The sequence below is a fragment of the Centroberyx gerrardi genome, chromosome 5 (genome assembly GCF_048128805.1).
Source record: "Centroberyx gerrardi isolate f3 chromosome 5, fCenGer3.hap1.cur.20231027, whole genome shotgun sequence".
Lineage (NCBI taxonomy): Eukaryota > Metazoa > Chordata > Actinopteri > Beryciformes > Berycidae > Centroberyx > Centroberyx gerrardi.
Genome location: NC_136001.1, coordinates 20,649,084 through 20,665,283, shown reverse-complemented (window position 1 = coordinate 20,665,283; position 16,200 = coordinate 20,649,084). Strand labels below are relative to the sequence as shown.

At 43.8% G+C, this 16,200-nt stretch overlaps 1 protein-coding gene across 1 annotated transcript; it reads left to right on the top strand.

The window, feature by feature from the left end:
* The first annotated feature begins 1,028 nt into the window (after positions 1-1,028).
* ip6k2b (inositol hexakisphosphate kinase 2b) lies at positions 1,029-7,614 on the top strand. The gene is made up of 5 exons (XM_071916536.2): positions 1,029-1,376; positions 4,563-4,794; positions 4,920-5,083; positions 5,268-5,443; positions 5,848-7,614. Exons 1-5 carry the CDS (start codon positions 1,163-1,165, stop codon positions 6,466-6,468), a joined length of 1,407 nt encoding a protein of 468 aa, XP_071772637.1. The 5' UTR covers positions 1,029-1,162; the 3' UTR covers positions 6,469-7,614.
* Positions 7,615-16,200: the final 8,586 nt, after the last annotated feature.

The following is a 16,200-nucleotide window of genomic DNA, read 5'->3' as shown; positions in this document are numbered from 1 at the left end:
GTGTGCCACCAGGTTGGATTTCACAGATCTGCTGGATTGCTTTACAGCACAAAGGGAGATTGCTTTACATCACAGAACAGGAAGAGGGCTGCTGTTCCTCAAATGAGTTAAAAGACATGGTTTATGGGAAATGTGGTCTTAATTTTGAGAAAGACTAACAATATCACTGCCATGAAATTAAGGGTCTTCTTGACCATGGTCTAATTTCTTAATGGCAATTATACCAATGTGTCACAATTAATTTGACAATTATTGATGTTTAAAAAGGCTACAAGTAGCCTTTTTAAACTGAGACTTGCCATTTGACAACCTCTACTCCAAGCTTATGGCTACAAATGACCAAACACCCTGCACTCCTTTCAGTTTTCATCCCCCCTCATTGTTTTACTCAGATATGAAAGTCACGTCAGACATGTAAAAGGAAACATTAATTGCTGGTACCAGCAATTTCACTTTCCCTCTTGCCTTTAATTCAAATTCTATACACAAGAACATTATTTTATGTTGCAAGAATCACTTCAACACCCGATAAAATATGAGTGTTGTAGCCTGAGTACCTTGAAAAACGCCTTGAATGTATGTTTTTGTCCCTTGTATTTTTCCTGTTCTCCCCTCCCCCTATTTCTCTCCCTGCTTCCTCTTTGTTTGCTTGATCCACTTGATCCTGTCCTCGGCGCCTCGTCCCCTCCCAGCGACAGCTGCGGCTCTGTGATTGGCTGCTTGAGGAGAGAGGCGGGACTTGGCAACTGCCTGTGATCTTTTTGTCGCTCAGAGATCAGCACCGACGTCAGTTTCAGTAATAGCCGCAGACCGAGGAGGACGGAAGCACACATTTGCTTCAAACGTTTTCTACAGCTTTTAGATCCGTATAAATAACCCTTTTTATAAGTACATACACACAGGGAATATTTTAACCCAACAGAAGAGTCTCGTAATCTATCCCCGGACCAGGAAAGCGAAGGGAATAAAGGATTTTCTCGCCGTCTCCTCTCCTTCCTGCTCTGCCCTTTGTTTTTTACTGCTGCGCTTGAGCAGGCGACCGGCAGCGCCCCCTGCGAGCTACAAGGGAAGAGCAGAGGATAGGGAGCCAAACGAGCGGCCGAGCCTGTTGCCCCCTCGCGCCGTGGGTCCCCCCAGCTCAGCTGTCCGATGCGGAGTGAGGATGAGTCCCGCTCTGGAAGCCCTCATGCAGGCGGACGGGACACCTTATCCCGGAAAAGGGGTGATGCTTGAACCCTTCGTGCACCAAGTGGGAGGCCACTCCTGTGTGCTGCGATTTGGGGAGCAGACAATCTGCAAGCCCCTCATCCCCCGGGAGCACCAATTCTACAAGAGCCTCCCCCCCGAGATGAGGAAGTTCACCCCTCAGTATAGAGGTAAGAACCTCACCCCAAACCTTGCGGGTTGTACCAAGCATCAACCCACCCATCAAGTCAAGTATGTGTGTTTTTGAGTGATGTTTCTTTGGTGCACAGTATTTCTCTGCTGTTCTCCTGTCTGCCTGTCTCTCTCTCCTTGTCCTCATCTTTCTACTGATATATTGCAGTGCGTTGTGCAATATTGGCTGTATTTAACATTACAGATGGCGGACGATGGTGGTGCTACAGCACAAGGAGATTATTTTTGCTGGGGGAGGGGGGGTCTGATGGATTGCTATAAGGGCCCAAAGAACATGACACACACACACACACTACTAAAATGTCTTTTGATAGCTGTAGATAGTTGATTTCTTCTTTTCAGCGGTCACTCGGACACAGTGTGACTTGTGTACTAGTGTCACTCATGTTGGGGTCATTGGTAGTATGGATGTGACCCTCTGGTTTGAGAGCGGGGGCGTAAGCGGCCTCCTTGCTGACAGCCTGACTACCTGCCAGGAGGATGAGCGGCCAGCGCTCTGAGTGTCGTGCCTAGCCTCTAAGAGGGCTTCGGTTTCAGGATGGGATAGAGTTTCAGGAGGATCAAAAATAAATAGGACAGATCATTAGAGGAGAAGTGCTGAGCCGGGGAGATTTCCATGTCTGGTTTCAGGTCCATCACAGAAACATACACGCAAATACACATTTTGGCCTAACCACACACACACTAACGCTATACACCGGGTGGAATATCATGTTCCAGATTGTCTCAAAGTCCACAGTGTTGTGTTCAGCGCCCTCTTATATTGGCACGCACAGACAATCATACACAGTACATTGATACAGACGTCAGGCCCACGGCGGGCCTGATGACGGAGGTAGGACACACGCGATGGTATCAGACTCCTCAGAAATGCAGCGTGGGACTATAAAAAGACCTGAGATGTAGAGAGCTGATAGTAGAGGACTTCTGGTGCCTTGGGGAATGTTCCACATCATTGACACACTCCTCCTGCCTTTCTGTGTGTACATAAGATATATAGGCAGGTAGAAAACATGATTTTTTTTAAAGGGGCACTAAGTAATTAATGAGTTTTATCGACCCCTACTGGCGAGGAAGGAAGTGCAACAACATCAAATGGTCTCTGGCTCAGTTTACGGTGGCCTGTAATCAGTAGTGTAGTCACACGTTAGGGACATTTTCATGAAGTGCACTGATGAGGTGAATCCAGGCAAAAGCCATTATCTCTTATTGATTTCCCTCATTAAATCTAGACTAATCACAAAGGAGGAGATGTAGATAAAGAGGAGCACACGAGTTAGAGAGGGATTTTTAAGCTTTGAGACAACTGAGATGTGGATTGTGCAAAAGGGGCTGCAACTCCATATCAGGAAGATGTCCCTAATATTTTGTACATTCAGCGTATATATCACAATGCAAAATATTGTAATAACACTGCTTTGTCAATTTGCTTTTTTGGCTTGAGAAGGAAATGTCTTGTGATGCCATGGCTTATGGGGAAAGTTGTGTTGGGGTATGGGCCGGAAAGTCAGCTGTGAAAGCCAGAGCCTCAGCTGGTATTGGTATTGGAACTCCATCAACCCCCTGCAGCTTTATTTTAGTCATTTTGTGCAATGGGGCAGTAAAAATCTTCCTTATTGAACCTTTTAGCAGTAATTTATGAACACCCACTGCAAATAAAACAATGACTCACAAGTTCCCACACTGGCTCACACAGTGTGATGACAGTGCAGCTCTGAGAGGAGAGTGCGGTCAGGAGAGAGTTAACAGCCTGAGAACTCTGCAGGAGCGTGACGTCGCTGCACATGACATCAGTCAGGGCTGACGCTGCGGAGGAAAGATGGATGCTGGGTCCTCGGGGCCGCCATTTAACACGCAAAGCCACAGAGCGTTATGTTTTTTTAAACACCGGTTAGTCTCGTCTTATGGTTAATTTTTTTTCCTGAGTAAACTGTTACTTGTTCTTTTATTGTTATTCAGTGGCGATTGTATATTGTGATCTCATCTTCTTCTGTTGTTAGATTTAGGTTTATCATGTTTTGAATGGGATGCTGTATCCATATTTCTGCCACTTCCTATCTCGATCCATTTTCTCCCCATCCCTCCCTCCTCTGTCTGTGGTTTGTCTGTATCAGCTCCTGCAGCTGTGATGTTTATTCGCAGTGTGACGCCTCCCCCACCCTGCACAGAGACATGCAGTACACAGGCCCTTCTAGGGACTTTTATTAGGGTGAGGGGGGGCTACTGGGGCGCATGTTTGTGGATCATATCATAAATTACCACTGACATTAAGGTGCAGTGTGTACAGTGTTTCTTTTATTGTTTAGACTGTTCTATAAACATCTGTTAGCCCCATTCCCCCTCTTTCTCTGGTCTGTTTTTGATTTGTCCATTTTTATTAATAATCTCTTCTAAACAGACTATATAAAACAGCATGACACACCTGAAAGGAACCGCAACATGGACTTCAAATGTTTGTGCAAACAAGCAAACAATCACTTTTATTTGAGGGCTGGATTATTATTCATGTGAGAATAGACTGATTGATATGCCATTGAATCATGGCATATTTGTGAATATCTCTATTGTGGTTGTGCAGCCATTCACAGTTGTATGTGTTTATTTTGCTGTTGTCTCATGATTGTTTGTGGGTTTGAAAAGAGTTACTGGCACTTTGTTTTCTCATCATGTCATTGCTGACAGCTCTAAGCCTCTGTATTATGAGTTATGTCTGTTTCATAAGGCGGTGTGTGGTCGTTGCTTAATAAAGGTCCTGGCCAGTCTCACACATCTCAGCCTCTTGTGGTATTTTGTGTCTGTCTTTCCTGGTTTATGAGTTATATACACTCCTAGTGCTCCGATTACACGACATCTGCTGTTGATGCTATCGAATGCTACCTTCTTGTTTTCCTCTTCCATCTATTTCTCTCTCTGCTATATCTCCTGCCTCCATGGAATATGCGTGTGTGTGTGCACATATGAGTGGCTGTCTGGATGTGTCTTATTTCTTTGCAGAAATGTGTTTTAAAGAGCGGAGACAACAGTTGGTAAGGGCTGTTCTGGGAGGTTTTGGCTAAGTTATTATTAGTATTATTATTACAGCATGTAGTAATAAGAACTTCTCTCTCTCTTTTCTATTCCTCCTTGTCTCTCTCTCTCTCTCTCTCTCTCTCTCTCTCTCTCAGGTGTAGTATCAGTCAGCTTTGAAGAGGATGAGGAAGGGAACCTGTGCCTCATCGCCTACCCCCTCCACAGCGAACCAGGGGACCTGGAAAACAAGGACCCCTCTGCAGACTGCGAGCCCAAGAGCAAGATGCTGAAGTGGGGCAACAAGAAGCAGTCCTCTTTGCTTCTGGAGAATGACAACTACAGCAAAGACAGGGCCCGACAGATCCGCAAGGAAGACAAGATCATGAGGTGAGGACACACTCGCCTTTGCACGCTAATGCAAATCATAGACACTGAGACACATCATAAATGAGTTATAATAACAAAGCCGTCCTTATATTTCTAATACGCCTCTATCTGTGTCCCCTGTGCAGTTATAATCGTGACGAGGTGCAGCAGCAGCAGGCAGAGGTGCTCTACTACAGCCTGGAGAAAGGCAACGTGGTGCCACAGATCAAACACAACCCCTGGAGTCTCAAATGTCACCAGCAGCACTTACAGAGGATGAAGGAGAATTCAAAGCACCGCAACCAATACAGTATCCTTTCACTGAGCAAATGCCAATTATCTCAGTCTGCTGTGGAGTGCACATTCGGCCATGTTTGCATAAACTATGAATTGATAGTGGGATTGGTCTTGCCTATTAACATAAAGATGTACTGTATGTACTGTGTGTTAGTTTATAGTCCTTTGTTGTTACTTGATCCTTGACCCACTCACAGAATTCATCCTTTTGGAGAACCTGACATGGCGCTATGCAGTACCATGTGTCTTAGACCTGAAGATGGGAACACGCCAGCATGGGGATGATGCATCAGAGGAAAAGAAGGCCAATCAGATCCGCAAATGCCAACAGAGCACATCTGCTTCCATTGGAGTGCGACTTTGTGGCATGCAGGTACAGCATGGAATGGCACACAGAACTAGGGATGGGTATTGTTTAGATTTTGCAGATACCGGTGCTAAAACAATATTTTTTTAAATGATGCCGGTGCCTAAATGGAGCCTGAACCGATATCTTCTTTAAAATAATGCGCAAACAACAACATTAAAGGACAACTTTTTTATTGCTAAGGCAAAGAAATTAAACAATATATTAACTGTTAAACTGTTTAAATTATACTAATAAATCCAAAACACTAACCCAACTACAATAATTGATTTAATATTCGGCAGCTCAGGCATTGTATTTTTAAGTGGCACCAAAATGAGGCACCGAAATCTGCGTTAATTTGCTTGCAAAAGTTAAATTGTTAATGTTTGGAGCTGCAGTCCTCATGTTTGTGTGTGTGACCCCTGCAGGTATACCAGTCGGACTCGGGCCAGCTGATGTTCATGAATAAGTACCACGGCCGTAAGCTGACCCTTGCAGGCTTCAAGGAGGCCCTATACCAGTTCTTCCACGACGGGCACCGCCTGCGTCGCGAACTGCTGTCCCCGGTGCTGCGCAGGCTCAGAGAAATGCAAGCCGCCCTGGAGGCCTGCGAGTCCTACCGCTTCTACTCCAGCTCCCTGCTCATCATCTACGACGGAGAACCTCCCAGAACTCCCACTAGACCCAGGCACCGTGGTGGAGAAGAGGGCGACGAGGATGAGCCCTCAGATGAAGAGGAGGAGGAAGACGAGGAGGAGGAGGAGGAAGAAGAGGAAGGGGCCTTTGGTTTCCCTCGCTCCTCTTCAGCAGGTGGCAGCGGCGGTGTGGCAGGAGGAAGCAGCAACAGCGGCAGCGGTCGCTCGTCCCGCAGCACAGGAGAAGCCAGCAGCCCCGCTGTGGACGTGCGCATGATTGACTTTGCCCACACCACCTGTCGTCACTATGGGGAGGACAGCGTTGTCCACGAGGGCCAGGACAGTGGCTTCATCTTCGGCCTCCAGAACCTGATCACCATCATCTCCCAGCTGGAGGATCACAGTGCTGATTAAGGCCGGACTGGAGCCACCATGCTCTGAAACTCAAACCTGGGAATAGCACGCTGAGCTGAAGCCCTGCTCCTCCAAAGGTGCATTGTCCTTATGCATACATAGGGGTCTGTCGCTCCTCTACTTGGAGGCGGGGGACTGGGACTCCTCTGGGTCAGGGGAAGATCCGTATGGTTGCTCCTGCACTCTCCCTAACCTGCCATGGGACAGGGCTGCCTGTGCTCTTACTTGCACTTTTCCCTGTTTCCGGGAAGCCCGTTTTCTTTGTTATAAGTGGTAGGAGAAATCTTGTATGAGACCGAGGTCTCTTAATAGACACAGGGACTCCTGTAGCAACCTAGAACTCTCCTCCCCCCCCTCCTCCTCTGTTACAGATCAGTTTCTTTACTGTAAGTTCTCTCTGAGAGAGAGAGTGAGAGTGAGGCAGAGAAAATTGAAGCTCAAGTGTAGTTCTAGGAGCCTGACTTGGTGCTTTCCCTGGGAAGCGACAATTTTTCTTTTTTTATGAAGTTTGGACTGCCGTTCCCCAACAGCACAGCACATATTAGTGGGGGACTGACTGTACAAGCTGACCTCGGCTGGCTAGGTCAGCAGCCTTGTAGCAATTGACAACTTAAGCTTCTGATATGTCAGACATTTGTTCTGGTGTCTCTCAAGACCCCAGTAACAACAGTTGGGCACTTGGATTTACAGCATCAACCCGTTTTGTGGCGGAAGAACAAGATAATATAGGTGTAGAAGAAGGGATTTGCCTTTTTTCAGCCATTTCTCTCCCCTGAAATACTTTGCCTCTAGATGAAAGACATTTTGAAAGGGGATTATAAGGGGATAATATCCTTGTTTTGTCACTTTCTTTGTTTTTGTCTGATTTACTCCTCTTCATTCCTTAAACGGTGACTAAAGAAGAGAATATATTGATAAGAACACTAGATACAAAGACTATATAGAGACTTTATTTATTTGAACTGTTTGTTAAAATAAAGAAAGAAATGGAGACAAAGACTACATTCCATATTACCACTCTAAATGTTCTGTTCTGATATGGACTTTGATGAATTTTGTTATTGCAAGTGCAGATACCTCTCTCTTGTATACCTGTGTGTCAACAGTGTCTTGGAAAATAAAGGCATTTCTTTGTGGTAAAAAGTACTATTTGGTATCAATTTGTATAGCTTGTGTGTGTGTGTGTGTGTGTGTTTGTGTGAAGGTTTTTTTTTTTTTAATGTGGAGAGAAGAATGTGCATTCAGTGGACAGGAATAGGCAGAGTGGGGAAAGTCCACTGTATAACGACTTGCTGAATGAGAGCAGGATGCTGCATACCGTGACCTGTGAATGTAGATGTAGACTGGTGGTAACATAATAGGGGTGCAATGCTGTGGAAAGTATGAGTCACCCTCTCTGTTAGATATTAGACAAGATTTTGAAATCCTGCCATGACCTAGTCATTCCACTGAGGTCCTTCAGCTAGTCTCCTTATATACAGGACTAACACACTTTCAACGCTGAACCTGTGTGATGAAAAAGAAGCATCCCTACGCATTAAGATGATCGCAGCATGAATGTGCCATCGAAAATGTGCCATCTGCAGGAACTGTTGAGTGAGACTGGACCAAGATCCCTGTGGAGCATTTCCAGCACCTTGGTGAATCCAATGCCTCAAAGAATTCAGGCTGTTTTGGAGGCGAAAGGGTAACTGGTACTAGCTAGGAGATCATTATGCTGTATTTTTAGCTCCATCGCACCAATAGACATAGTGGTCAAAGCATCTACTTTCAGACCAAGGTGACCATTGATGACATAGATTTGAACTTTGTTGAACTCACTGTTGAATGTTGACCAATCTGTCCAAATTCGGGGGATCAATTTGGGCCACCTTGGAATTATCTTTAAATCACCCAGTCAGACAATGTTTAGTTAATATTGGTTGAAAAAAAGATGAATGAATATGGGGGTCAAGGGAGAATTTCAGATAAAACATTATGTTGTGTCATTGCAAGAAAAAAAGTAAAGAAAGTAAAAGTTGGCAAAGGAATTACTATAATAAATGGAATCTCCTCCGAAGGACTTGTACAACCTAAAGTATCATTACCTGCCAGTAGAAATCTCACTGTAGGAATGACAGAGAGGGGAATGGTGTGTGTGTTTGCTTGTAGATGTGAGTGGGGAATGTGCATTGCTTGGTAAGCAGGGGAATGGCATGTATGTTTAGATTGTATTGCAGGCCAGTTTATTTGTGGAGACAGAAGGCCAAGATGAAGTGACAGACAAAACCACTCTGTGGGCTGGCTTGGCAGAGAATGAATGGCAGGATGGATGTGGCCCACAGTCGTGTCTCCAACACATCTGACACATTTGTAGTTGAATGTTTTTCAAACTGTTGAAATGCAGTGAGGATCATTGGGTATAGCAATCTATAGCACCTTAAAAGAGAGGCTCTGTACAGTATCAAAAGAGGCTGTGATGTGATTATGAGCCAAAGAATTAGTACCTGGCACTGTTTAATCCCTGTGTGTAATTTAAACAGTTTAAACAAAATTCATCCAGAGGAATGTCTTTGCCAAGGGAATGGGCTTTCTGGAAACCTCACTGCATGCGTCATAGTTACAGAGTTCATTATTAAGAAGTTTAGATTGTTGCCACTCAGTGCCGACATCCGTGACTGCCACGCGTTTCAGCACTTTCTCCGCATTAGCCCCATCCTGAGCTCAGATTATAACCTTAAAACATGAAAAAGAGAGCTGTACAGGGTGCAAACAGGAGGTATCATATGTCAGGGGTGGTGTGTGGTTGGCCAACACCTACACACAACAACAACAGCATGGCAGTAGCCTCAGATGACCACTTAGTTAACATGTGCACTTCAACCCCCAGAGTGAGAACTGTTGGCTGTCAAAAGCGGTAGCTTTGTAGTCAACCCAAATCGGCTTTCCAACACCGGAAAACACAGGGAGCTAAGGAGGGTAAGTCCAGGAAGGATTGGCCATGTGGAAAGAATGTCCAGAATGCTGCTTCACTCTTTAGCAGCTTGGCTCACCTGCTGCACACAGGAAAGTAGACGAGGGTGGGGTTGAAGTGAGCAGCTTATTTGTGACAGAAGAGCAAATTTATGCCAAGGCCAGATGGTAGGTAGCAGATACCTACTTTTAGCCCTGGGCACAATTGCAAGATGTGTCAAATGGGTTGAGAAAGTACAAAAACCTACTGACAGGTGGCCAATAATCAGTGTTAGTGCTGACTTTGTGTTGCCATCATTAAAGGCTGTTAATGAATTAAACTTTATTGTTTTATAGTGAGAAGCAGTGGCTGGTTACTGTGAAGCTAAATGAAAGAAAGAAAGGCCATGTGAATGCACACTGAGGACACAGTGAATGTGATACATAGGGGTTAACTAGTGTTGGATGTCCTGATAGTGTATGTGTATGTGGAATGAGAAGCATTTACTCACAGGAGCATGATGCTTACACGATGCATCGCTCTTACTTACGTAATGATGCCTAGAAAATAAATTGCTACCCTGGGGGCGAATCACGCAGCGCCCTGACCGCCTCAACCCCCACAGCTTCTACTGCACAGTCCAGTCACAACTGGTTTGAACAGACTGACTCAGTCAGAGCCTACAGATGGCACATATACCCAGACTTTATGTGCACCATTCAGTTACCAGACAATTAATGCATATCCAAAGAATATCCAGGCACTCTGAACTAGGATGGGAGGAAGACAAAGACAAACTGAGAGCTTTTACCTTGTGCTTTGTTTATCTTCTTTGTTGGTCTTTAATGGTGCGTTGGCTCTCACAATTAGGCCAACAGTTTCCAAAATATCTAGGGCCGCACTCTCTAGACACAGTGGCTGAGGCAGGTGATCAAACCATTCTTTTCATAATGACTTTATTGGCGGACATGTTTCTGCTTCTGCTGTCCTACCATAAACAATAAAGTCATGATGAAAATCTAATCTCCTGCCTCAGCCACTGTGTCTTTAGAGTGCGGGCCTCCGCTAGATATTTTAGAAAGACAAAGATAGATATACTTACAGTATTTGTGCTTCACCAAACTTTTGGACCTGGGTGGATCTTATCCAGTACTTGGACCTGGCTGGTTCAGGCATTATCCTGTCCAGTTATGGGTAACACACATCTCTTAGCAAGGCATTCTTCATAGCTTCAGCTGTGTACCAAACATGAAAGCACAACCAACCATATTCTGGTTCAGAAATGTTGTCTATACTATGAAGTAAACCTTATTTCTCTGTAAAAATTCAAACATACATTCAAAGTCTACATAGTGAGACCTGCTCAAAATCCCCATCCTTCTCTATTCTCTTTGCAGATAATGAGAAATATCAAGACAGTTTAATTGCTTTACAATCATAACAAGATCTATATATTGTTATTGAGCCTCTGATAGTTGTCCTGTCCAGGGTGTTGGTGGTTGGTTTGGGTGACAGAAGGAGGATACTGTGTATCATCAACGGAAACAGAAGGGAGAGTAAGACATGGAGAGCAGAGTTAGTTTGGGAGAGATAACATGAGGCACGAGCCGCGAGGGATCAGCATTTTCCCTTTTCAGATCTAAAAATAACTGCACAATCCTCATCTGCACATCTGCTGGCTGCGGCAAACAGATTTAGATGAATATATTTTGACTCAGCATTACATAGATTTGAGCTTGTTTATATGGGTTTGATGATGTAGCCTAAAGAATATTTCAGTTAGGAAAGAAGAGAGTACCCAGACCCATATGTATTTATTAACTTGTTCATTGTTTGGCTGGCTTTGGCTGGAGTTGGTGGACTTTTTTTTTTTTTTTTTTTGGGGGGGGGGGGGGGGGGTAGTCAGTTGCCTTGGTTACTGGCTTTGTAGCAGTGATAAATTGCTATGGCAACAGCACCAGTATTTTTAGCACTGTTGAATGCCAAAAGGGTTGCCTTGTCCTCATATGACAATATTCACATAACCTAGATAATTAACACAGCAGAGAAATTAATTTGAGGAAAGACCAACAATATCATGCTATAGATATAAAACAATAAATGACCCTAAAAATAACATTTTGTTTTCACCATATTAGGAGGCTAACTTAGTTTTCTCTTACAAAGCCATTTATTAGCACAGCATGGAGCTCACAGGTTGATAAAACTCTAATGTTATGGATATAGTGCTTTCATCATGCACTGAAAGAAGTAATAATGCCTGTTCGACCTCAGTGGGACACAGGGAAATGTGAGCTGTAATGTAAGGGCTTGTGTGAGCAAAATCTCACTGATGATGACAGATGAACGCATGTGTTCAGCATACGTGCAAGTGGACATGTGTGTATGTGTGTTGCATGTAGGCCTATAGTATACAAGAGCACATGGCATGACATTCTTCACAGTTCAAAGGTTCTCGAAATTCTTGTCTTGTCTGGTTGTCTGATGTCATTCAGGCTACCTGAGCTTGTTGGCCTGATCGCTTTGAAAGGCGTTCTGTTGGAGACATTAGGGAGTGAGTGAGTGAGTGAGTGAGTGAGTGAGCGAGCGAGTGAGTGGCTGAATATTTGACCCACTGAACACAGACATACACATGAAGAAGAAATTGATAACAATATCCTAAGATGTTTTTGATAGGAACTGTGGCTGCAGAAGCTGATACAGGTAAGAGTACGGGTTTGTTTGAGATCACAAGACGTGTCATATCTACATCAGTACGATGTCAGAGACTATTATGCAACCCTCCCTATCAAGACGAACCCTGGTCAACAGATTGATCAGATAATAACACACGGCCACTAGGTCCGAGAGAAGAAATCACACCACAGTTGATCATTAGGAGAATTTAGGGTCTAATAAACTTGATCACGCAGTCCTCTCTCCTGACTGCCGTTGGCCCATTTTATCAGAGCAGATCACACTTGTACCTCTATTGCAGCAACACTGTTGGCATTGTATTAATGTAGAGCATTATTAGCCCATTAAACTTTATCAGCGAAGGCTCAATATACTGTACATCAACCGAAATTCATAACCATGCTAAGGATTTGCATACTGATAGATAGATAGATAGTTAGATAGGTAGATAGATAGATAGATAGATAGATAGATAGATAGATAGATAGATAGATAGATAGAGAGTAAGAGAGAGAGAGAGAGAGAGAGAGAGAGAGAATTAACTTGACCCCAATGGTGGTTGTTGTGCGTGTTACAGTTGCGCAAGACTGAAGGTCAGAGATAAGTAATGACTCCATGGTTCTCTGCAGCTCTCACTGTATGTTGGGGTCAAAGGTCACAAGAGTCATGGGTGTGATAAGCTGCTTTAAAACACAGAGGCAGGCCAAAGCAGCACAAAAACAGTATAGGTATCCATTTCTAAAATTAAAGTTATTTTTCCCTCACATATTCATCAAACCCCCACTGATGATTATGTAAACAATTGGTAGAATCCTGTGCTTTTTTATGGATACGTTCAATGGACAGCGGCTTGTTATATAGGAGAGTGAGGGCACAATTAGTTTAATCTGGCCAGGGCAGACTGAGAGAGGACTGGCCTTATATAACCGCTCAGTAGTTTCACGAAATGTTCAGCTTTGTCCCTCATTAGCTTCCGTCCCCCTGAGCCCAGGCCAGGCCATCAACAGCTGTACTCACAGTTTTATCCATGTAATCTTGCCTCCGTTCACCAAACCCACAAGGCTCTGTTGTATTGAACAATACCATATAGTCTATATCACATATTTATATATTCTGATTCTGATTGATATTTAAATGTGGAATTGATAAATATAATTTAATGCATTCCCACACAGAACGAGAGAAGTTGCGGGATGTAGTGAGAGAAAAGGAAGAGCTCCCTACCTTTGGGCCTGATTTTAGAATTTGCAGCTGATGAACTGAGGGCAATACACACTGTGAAGGGTTGAGTGAGTGAGTGAGTGAGTGAGTGAGTGAGTGAGTGAGTGAGTGAGTGAGCGAGCGAGCGAGCGAGTGATGTCTTGTTAAAAAAGATATTTCAGTCTGCGTTATAGCACATGCACACTCAACCTCCCTGCAGCTACAGTGAAGTGTATGAGTAGGCTATGTGTTCTTAAAATAACCCAAGACAAGACTAGAAAGGCAGAGGGAGCTATGAGTGTGTGTAGTCTGAAATAATCTGGATTAAGTCTGTTGACTGCACTGCTGTCAAGGACTGTTAACTCTGCTGTGGTTACGCTGTAGCTTGTCTTCAGTCAATGAAAGAAGGTGCTGCTCTGCAGTTAATTGTTTTGGTTCTCTGTTGGTTAAAACACGGTTACATTAATCCTCATCACATACATTTTTCCATTTCATACATGCCATGACCCCTAATTGCAATGCCCATAGATATCTTAGTGAGTGTATCTCTATCTGGGGGTGGTGTGTAGGCAGAGTGTTTCATTGAATAGTCCTCATTGTATAACATTCTCTGCACATTGATGTCATTAGCTCGCTATTAAGTACAATTAATTAACCATACAGCAGCGATGTACAATGACAAAAAGGTTCCATGTCATAATGGCTGATTCATTTCTGCTGTGGGAATTTTCCAGCGGATTGTCTTGTATTTTTATGACTGAGCAGATTAAGGACTTTTTGTGTTATTGTCTTATTGTGGTGCACTATAGCGCGCTGCATTGTTTTGAATAATATTTTATAAACATTATCTGTTCTGTTCAGATAAAGTTGAATTCTTCTGTTGACTGTCGTGTGTGAGCGCCTTAAGCCATATTCTCTTAGCTTTCGCCTTGTATTCTATGAGACTGAAGCATTAATGTTATCATCATCAAACAATAAACAAGGTTACCCAGGCTGCACATTTCCAGCGGGTTCATCTCTCTTCCCTGTCTGTGTTTATGCTGAGAGCAGAGAAGTCAGGGAACCTTTGCATTAGTTACATAAGGCATCGATGGCTACACTGAGCACAGCTGTAATGGTGAGATTAGCGGGACTCCTCCCCACTCTGGCCCTCTGGGATTTGTAGGTGATATTTACAAAGCCTTATCTCGGACACAGAATCCCCACCCCCATCTCTTTCTATTTACCCCCTCCTCCTTTCACTCTCTATCTATACAGTGAGCTGCAACAAAGATATACAGACAGAGACACAGTGATTCATGTTTTGGCTCTATACTTTTGTTGATTTGGATGTGAAATGACACAACAGCTATAGGAGTAATGTGGAGACTGCCAGCTTTACTTTGAGGGAATTTGCAGCCATATTGGACAGTTAAAAAAATACACCTCTTTTGGTTCATGGTCGCCCCATGTGGCTACATGGAGCTGAAGCTGTTCTTCATTAATGTAGTAATGCTGTGTGGGAAAGGGCTGAAGGGAGGATCAAGGGGTCTTTGATCTGTTAGATGTTTATGTAACCTGGAGCATGAGGTCGAGGACACGATGTTCTTCTGTCTGCCAGATCACTGCAGTGGATTATGGGGACGATTTAAGCTTTCTGTTAAAACCACCGACCTTGACCCCTGACCCTTAGTCTAGCTGATATGGTTATCGTGATAATATATGTCAGCAACTTGTGGGTCACCAAGAGATCAGAATAGTTGTTTACTGCAGAGAGGAGCTGCTCACTCAGAGAGGTGAAACCAGACATCAGACATCAGACATTCTGGGTATAATAGAAATCTGTAGTCAGACAAATCTCAGAGGTAGAGTAATTGGAGGGTCAGTATAATGGATAGAGAGTCTGATATGATATGATATCATTACATCTTATTTTGAGAAATGATATGTTTGCATCATATTGGGTTGAGTTTGAAAATAAGATAGATGGTAGCAGTTACATGATCTGACAGAGTTAATGCATTACATCATCTCAAAATAGAAAACGACACTGGTTGAAGAGTTCAAACTAACATTAGACTATGATTCAGAAAGAAAATATGATAGCGAGAGAGTTGAGAGAGACCGAGAAATCTTAACACGTGTTGGTGAATGTTACACTCTCTTGGCTGACCATGATTGTCCCATAATAGTTATTCCAGAGAGGCAGTAGACAGAAAACAGGAAAAGCGGGATAGGACAGCTGAGCAGGGAGTTACTCACACTTCTCAGTCTCATGGTGGTCTTGTGACTCTGACTCCCATTGGTTTCACACAGTTTCTTGTCTCCCCTCCACTAACCACATATACAACCCAGGGGGTGGCGCTTGGGAGTGAAGGTAGCATTATCATGTCATTGTCAACATCAGAATGGCCTTCACAAAGCCACTGACATTTGCTTTTACCTCGCTTCTTCAGCATTGCGCAAACACACAGCATTGCACAGATGCACAAACACACAAACACAAACACACACAAGCACAAACACACACACACACACACACACACACACACACACACACACATACACAACAGCTGTAAGTAGAGGTGACGCCGAGCCTTCTGATCTGAGCAATGGAAACAGAGAGGGATTGTGTGCTGTGAGTGACCTGGTTAAGATGGAGGATGGGCTGATTGATCTAGGGAACAAGTGCGTGAAAGGATCATCACTTGCATCAGAGCACGCTGACCTCTCAGAGACAATTAAAAGGAATAAGAGGCAAGTGAGAAAAACAGCAGGAATCATGGGAATAAAAGAACAATAGCAAGAGTTGCCATGTTGCCATGTGCCACCTTCCCTCACTTCACACCATAGTCAAAGACCATTATGTAATCAAGTGGCTGAACAAACATAGGCTACTGTATGTGTTTGTGTGTGTGTTGAGAGAGAAGATCTTTCTCAGTTGA

Bases quoted from the DNA above. Each gene is read 5' to 3' on its own strand.
- ip6k2b (XM_071916536.2), top strand. From the start codon at position 1,163: ATGAGTCCCGCTCTGGAAGCCCTCATGCAGGCGGACGGGACACCTTAT. The intron at 1,377-4,562 runs GTAAGAACCTCA...TCTCTCTCTCAG, and splicing joins GTTCACCCCTCAGTATAGAG to GTGTAGTATCAGTCAGCTTT. The intron at 5,444-5,847 runs GTACAGCATGGA...TGACCCCTGCAG, and splicing joins TGCGACTTTGTGGCATGCAG to GTATACCAGTCGGACTCGGG.